General features: G+C 46.5%; 1 protein-coding gene and 1 pseudogene across 1 annotated transcript in view; one reads left to right on the top strand and one right to left on the bottom strand.

Moving 5' to 3' along the window:
* Positions 1–4,677, bottom strand: part of Ceacam18 (carcinoembryonic antigen related cell adhesion molecule 18) — a 19,696-nt gene extending 15,019 nt beyond the window's left edge. The window contains exons 1-3 of the mRNA XM_021167520.1: positions 4,575–4,677; positions 3,144–3,497; positions 755–1,027 (exon numbers count right to left, since the gene is read on the bottom strand). Of these exons, the coding sequence (XP_021023179.1) occupies positions 755–1,027; positions 3,144–3,497; positions 4,575–4,626 (679 nt within the window). The 5' untranslated portion in view covers positions 4,627–4,677. The remainder of the gene's footprint in view (positions 1–754; positions 1,028–3,143; positions 3,498–4,574) is intronic.
* Positions 4,678–6,569: 1,892 nt separating this feature from the next.
* LOC110298340 lies at positions 6,570–6,963 on the top strand (annotated as a pseudogene).
* Positions 6,964–7,174: the final 211 nt, after the last annotated feature.

Genomic DNA, 7,174 nt, shown 5'->3' with positions numbered 1-7,174 from the left:
TTCTCTGTGTAGCCCTGGCTGTCCTGGAGCTTACTCTGTAGACCAGGCTGGCCTCAAACTCAGAAATCCACCTGCCTCTGCCTCCCAAGTGCTGGGACTAAAGGTGTGCGCCACCACTGCCCGGCAACATCTTTATTTCTTTACTGAAAAATTTGTTTTCACACGATACATTCTGATTATGATTTCTTCTTTCAACTCCCCTCAGATCCTCCCCGCTTCCTTACACACCCAACTCCATGTTTTTTTTTCTTTTTCTCTATTAAAAAAGAGACAAAGCAGACAAATAAATGAATCAGATAAAGTCTCTTTCTGACTTAAAATTCATCTATTCTGGTCAGGCTGGCTGGCCAGTGAGCCTTGGCAATCTGTCTCTAAACTACTAGTCTTGGGATTATAGGCACATACCACCACATGCAGCATTTATGCAAATGTCAGAGATCTCAGTTCAGGTCCTTGTTTGAGGACAGCCATTCCCAGCCCCACTTGCCTCTTCTAACAAAACAAACAAGTAAACAAAACAAACAAATAACCAGGTCTCAATAAACTCATCCTGGCCATTTCTAACCTAATAAGGACTATGTCCCTCTCCTAAAGTCCAGCATCCCGTGGGGAGGGCAGTCATGAACCCACAGAGCTAAGTACTCAGAGCTGGGATATTAACCACACCTAGCTGGCTGCAGGCTGGCTCAGCCGTTTTCCTGGATACACACACGAGTCTACCACTGGCTTCCCTCCCACTACCGTATGCACTTACAGGCCACAGTCAACTGAATCAGCTCACTTTTCTGGAGTATTTCTGGCACATCTTCTATGGCACACTGAAGAGTGCGGTCATAACGACTGACTCTGTGGATGATCAGAGTCTTGCCATCCGGGGAAATTGTCATGCGGTTACTGCTTGAGGTTGGTACAAAATTCACATACCAACTGATGTTGGAGGAGTTGGTAAGACATTTGGCAACCACGGGATCCATGCCCTCCACCAGGGCACTGGTATTGACTGAGATGCCTGGATTGCTTCTCAACTCTAGGGGAAGCAGAAAAAAACAGGTCAGGTATAGTGTCAGCTTCTTCAAGCTTTGAGGCATGTTGAAGAGATGTGGAGAGCCCTAAGATAAGGCAAAAGAAAAGCCTCAGCACTGAGAGGGGCAGAGGAGGGAGGGGTGGGAAGCAGACTGCATAGTCCTGGGCAGGGCCTGAGCCATTCTGTACAACTGCAATAACAGCAGGTTCCTGGTCCTGAATAGGTGGTCTAATGGTTGTTTTTCCCCTCTTCATGTCTATGTGTATTGTCTATAGAATATGTGTTTATGGGTGAGAGTGCTAACACATGCCACACATGCTCAGTGCATGTGTGGAAGACAAAGGACAACAGTGAGGATCAGCCCTCACTTTCCACCTTGCTTGAGGTAGGGCCACCTCTGTGTAGCCCGGATTAGCTGAGAGTTGTGGTGGTAACCTTCCATGTGTCCAGTAGGAGTTCTGAAATTAGATGTATCCACCACCCCCAGCATCCAAACTAGGATCTTCAAGCTTTCTTGACAAGTGCTTTTCTTACTGAGCCATCTCTCCAACCTTGCCCCCCACCCCCAAGAATTTTAAAGTCTAGGATCCTCATCTGAGGAGCTGGGACAGGTGGCTTTAGAACTACTCATAATAATTAGATCCGCTGTCTGTGTTTCACTCCATTTACCAAACTCTCTCCAAACACATAGAACACACATGGTAGATATTGACCCTTTCTGCAGATGGAAGAACTTGGGAACATAGTTCCACACTGAGGAAAGAAAAGGCTCAGGGCCACAGAGTATAGACTAAGAAACACAGTGTATAGACTCAGAAATAAGCAGAGGGCTTCCGGTCCTCAGAAAACTACATTCTCCCCTTGGTCCTAGGGCACCAATGGGAGCTCTCTGCAGTGGACAGATCTCCAAGGCAGCCAGCCATGTTACTGCCTCCAGGCCTGGAGTGACCATCATTATCATGAACGAGATTGCTATAATGAACTACAAAATACTTGGCCCTATCGTTATGGCCAAAAATAAAACAACACAGTGATAGCTAAGTCTGTGATCATACAGACAGCAAGAAATAACGGCCTCTGCAAGCCAGGAGAAGGGTGGGAGAGGGTTCTTCCTGAGGTAAGTCTCCATAGGAGAGCACAGTCTTTACTAGCACGTGTGAGATTTGAGGGGCTTGACCAGGAAAATGACCAGACCTCTGGTCCACAGAAGTCACGTGATAACAAGCTAGTGCATGCCTGTGGTTCTAGCACTCCGGAAGCAGAGGCAAGAGAATTGAACGTTCTAGGCCAACTTGGACAACATAGTGAGTCCCAGCTACAGATATAGGTCAGTGGCACAGCCCCTGCCTAGAATCCCCAGTGAGTGGCTAGGGTATAGCTCATGGTAGAGTGCTTGCCCAGCATACAGAACACTCTGGGCTCCATCCTCAGTTCTACAAAAATAAATACAATTAATTACTTCATTACTGGTTGGATGGTTGGGATGGTTGGTTGGTTGGTTGGTTGGTTGGTTGGTTGGTTGGTTGGTTTGTGAGGCAGGGTTTCTCTGGCTGTCCTGGAACTCCATCTCTTAGAGAGATGCACCTATCTTTGCCTCCCAAGTGCTGGGATTAAAGGCATGTGCTACCACTGCTCAGCTGGAGTTTTTGTTTTTTGTTTTTTGTTTTTTGGTTTTTTTCTTAAGCCTCTAAACATCAGTTCTCAACCTGTGTGAGTCATGGCCCCCCTCTGGGTGGTCACATATCAAATATCCTACATATCAGATATTTACATTATAATTCATAACTACAGCAAAGTTACAGTTATAAATTAGCAATGCAATGGCTGGGAGTCATCACAACATGAGGAACTGTACAAAAGGGTCACAGCATTAGGAAGGTTGAGAAACACTGCTCTAAAGTATGGCTGTTACACAACAGTGGAAAATACTCTCTTCCACAAGTGAACTGAGTTCCTGGATGTACAGAGTGGCCCACATCTGCAGGAAAAGCCAGCGAGCCACCTTCATGGCTGCCAGGGTCACTTTCAGGCAACATGTCCTCCAAGGAAACTCCCTCTCAGAGCCCTTAGGACAAGCTTCCCTTTTTTGTTGGGGGAATTGGTTGCCATGCCAACTCACTTACGATCTGGAGCCAGCCAGTTGCTCTTTGGGTCCCGTTGTTGGTGTCCACTTCAACAGTATAGAAGCCTGTGTCATTTACCGCCGACATCCTCACCACCAGGCTACCTGCACGGGTCACATTCTCACGTCCACTGTACAACGGTCCAGGGTGTCGGGTATTGGGAGGTTTATAGCTGAAAATCATGTTTTCTGTACTGTTGTCCTTGCCCCGATACCAGCTGTACTCCAGGACATCTTCTGGGACATTTTCTAGGGTCAGGATGGTCCGGTACTTCTCCACTCCTAAGAGTGAGTCTGGGCTGATGAAGATCTGACCAGAAGCCTGGCAGATCCCACAGGTCAGCAAACTGGCTGAGGAAACCAAAGAGGAGAGAGTGTGGGAGTGGGGAGGTTAAGGGAGATGAGGAAAGTCGGGGATGAGATGCAGGTAATGACTTTCACAATTCTATAATTGTCAGAATTTGAGTCTTCAATGTCTCCCATAGGCTCAGATTTTGAACGCTTGGTCTTCTGCTGGTGGCACTATTTTGGGAGGCTGTGGCCTTTTGCAGACAAGATCTTAGTGGTGGAAGCAGGCCACTAAACGGAAGCCTACAGAGCTCATACCCAGCTTCTGGCTCCTGCCCTGCTCTGTGTTCCTGGTATGTGCTATGGTGTGAACAGCCTCCACCCTACCTTGCTGCTACTACGAGCTGAACTATTGTTTCATCATGCCCCACCCCCACCCCAATCCACTAGACTGAAACATGAGCCAGCAAATCCTCCCTCTCCAGTTCCTGTCCAAAATAACTCATACTGTAAATGAAGAAGTCCCAGTACAGCTTGCTTTCCTCTGTTCCGTAACCTTCTATGTATGGTGGTCCCCATCTCCATACACAGATCTCTGCTCCACTCTCCCCATTTGCAGCCTACCTGAGAACTCATTTCTCCTTCATCCTTAGCTCTGACATATTCAAGGCCAGTATCTGTGCCTCCTAGCACATCACAGTAGCTGTGAGTATCAGGGAGCATAAAGAGTCCTGAGAAGAAGGGGATTAGAAAGAGACCCAGGCTGGGCAGGAAGAGAATCCAGACAGATAGGGGAAGCCCAAGGAACACAGAGTGGTTGCAGGGAGCTAGGGGTCCAAGTTCACCAGTTTACATGGCAGGTAGATGTGTGTGTGTGTGTGTGTGTGTTCTTGCTGTGGTTGTGTGTATTGTATGCATATGTCTGAGTCTGTGTGTCTCATCTGTCTATGTCTCTATGGGTGTGAGATATACCTTAGATGTATGTGCTCATGAGAGTCCTGGTGAGGGACCTGGCTCCAACCCTCTTCCTGTTGCTTCCATCATAAAGCTTCTAAGTTATGCCTCAACAGATCTGTTTCCTGCTCCTTCCGAGCTTCTCCCCTCCCCCAGGCTCAGAAAGCAGATTTTCTCCCCTCTTACCCACAAGGGTGAGCCACCTCCAGGGGCTAAAGCTAGGCCTAGAAAAGTCCATGGACTTGTTAGGTCCTCCAGAGCTCGGCAGGTTCTGCAATGTCCCTGCCCTGCCCTCCCCTCTTCATGTGGCTCCTCCTAGAAAGGGCTTTGCCCGGCAGTGAGGGCAGACCTACGGCTGCACGTCTTATCTTTATAGCTCTATGTCATCGTCCAGCTTTTGCTTATCTCACTTTTATACCTATTAATATTTTTATGACTATGACACAAACAACACCAGCTTCTTGCTAGTTTTCAAAAACTGGGAAATACTGAAAAGCAGTTACAAAGACAAGAGCATCGTGTGTCTTTTGGTTGTTTAATTTTTTTCCTCCAGTACTGGGGATTGAACACAGGACTTTGCATGCTAGGCAAAGGCTCTACCATTGTGCTATATTTCCAACCACAAACAGCATTTGTGTGTGTGTGTGTGTGTGTGTGTGTGTGTGTGACACACACATGCAAGGTTAGAGGATATGAAGGAGTATGTGGGTCCTAGGGATTAAACTCAGGTCATCAGGCTTGGTGGCAAGTACCTTGACAGCAAAAGACCATTACATTTTAACCTGTGTCTCCTTTCCATTTTATCTGGCATTCGTGTTCAGGGCTGTGATTAATCTTTTAATTGCTTTGTCTCGGTTTATGACTATGCTCTTTCTACAGAATAATTCCCCATGACACACTCCCTCATGTTCTTCACTGGGTCATTTTTAAAGACCTGTACTAACTCCATTCAAGTGAAACTTCATGAAGCCGCACACACACAAGACACATCTGGCAATAAATCACTTTAGGGTGGGTTTTCTCCCTTTAAAAGAAGGGAGAAAATTCCTACCACCTAAGGCAGCCATGGAAATGCCACAGGGCAAGGCATGCCTTTGTTCATGGTGCTGGTGCCCATAGCTTGCTATCTATTGTGGTGGTATAAACACCACCACCAAAAACAGCTTGGGGAAGAAAGAATTTATTTTAGCTTACAGCTCTCAGGTCACGATCTACCACTGAGGGAAGACAGGGCAGAAGCTTGGAGGCAGGAACTGAGGCAGAGACCTGGAAGAAATGCTGTTTAAATGCTTGCTTCTCATTGGTTACTCAGCCTGCTTTCTTACACAACCCAGGACCACTTGCCCAGAGGTGGAACCACCCACAGTGATCCGGGACTTTCCAGATCAAGAAAATGGCCTAAAGGCAATCTGGTGGAAGCATTTTCTTAACTGAGGTGCCTCTTCCCAAATGTGTCTTGGTTTGTGTCAAACTGACAAAACCCAGCCAGCACACAGAGCCATTGTAACCCAGCCAGGACCTACCTAATACCCTTTACTACCTTCCTGTAATAGGAGAAGCCCATTGGCCACATCAGAACTCTCATGACCTAACTCTATCTGGACACACCCTCAGAGATACACTCCTAGGCATGTCTGATCACTAGGTTGACATACTATCACAGTGCTGGAAAGATGGCTCTGAAGTTAAGGGTACTTGCTGCTGCTGCTGTTGCTGCTGCTGCTGCTGTTGCTGCTGCTGCTGCTGCTGCTGCACAGAACCCAGATTTGGTTCTCAGCACCAACATGGCAGATCACAATTGCCTGTATATCCAGTTCCAGGAGAACCAATACACTCTTCTGGCCTCTGTGGGCTTCTGAATGCGTACAGCGCACATAAACTCACCCAAGCATACATACATACATACATACATACATACATACATACATACATATGAACAAAAAACTCAAGGTGTGAGTGCGTGCTGGAGAAACGGGTCAGCAGTTAAGAGAGAATACTGCTCCCTAGAGGTTTTGGTCCCCAGAGCTTACGTCAGGCTACTTTTGTACTCCACACCTGGGAATCTAATGTCCTCTTCTGTACTACACAGGCACACACCTGCATATAAGCCACCTCCAACACCCACACAAACACACAGATTATTGAAAATAAAAATATGCTCTACAGCTCTGGCACCATAGCCATCATGAATGACACAGTAACCATCCAGACCAGGAAGTTCATGACCAACCGTCTGCTTCAGAGGAAACAGGTGGTCATTGATGTCCTTCATCCTGGGAAGGCAATAGTACCAAAGGCAGAAATTCGGGAAAAGTTGACCAAAATGTACAAAACCACACCAGATGTCATCTTTGAATTTGGGTTCAGAACCCATTTCCGTGGTGGCAAGACCACTGGCTTTGGCATGATCTATGATTCTTTAGATTATGCAAAGAGGAATGAGCCTCAACACAGACTTGCAAGACATGGTCTTTATGAGAAGAAAAAGACCTCTCCAAAACAGCGAAAGGAACACAAGAACAGAATAAAGAAGGTCAGGGGGACTGCAAAGGCTGGCAAAAAGCCAAAGGAGTAGATCTGCAGTAACTTGATGTTCTGCTGTGATGTGCAGATTTCTGAGAGGTCAAACTAAAAAGCTTCTACAAAAGAAAAAGAAAAAGAAAAAGAAAAAGAAAAAGAAAAAGAAAAAGAAAAAGAAAAAGAAAAAGAAAATCTTAAAACTCACCCATTAAAAAAATTATGCACCAGGGCTGGATAGTGAAATCTTATGAGTGTGTGGTAGGGGG

This window comes from Mus caroli, chromosome 7 (genome assembly GCF_900094665.2).
Source record: "Mus caroli chromosome 7, CAROLI_EIJ_v1.1, whole genome shotgun sequence".
NCBI classification, from domain to species: domain Eukaryota; kingdom Metazoa; phylum Chordata; class Mammalia; order Rodentia; family Muridae; genus Mus; species Mus caroli.
The sequence above is the reverse complement of the archived record's forward strand: the minus strand, read 5'-3'. Positions and strand labels throughout refer to the sequence as shown.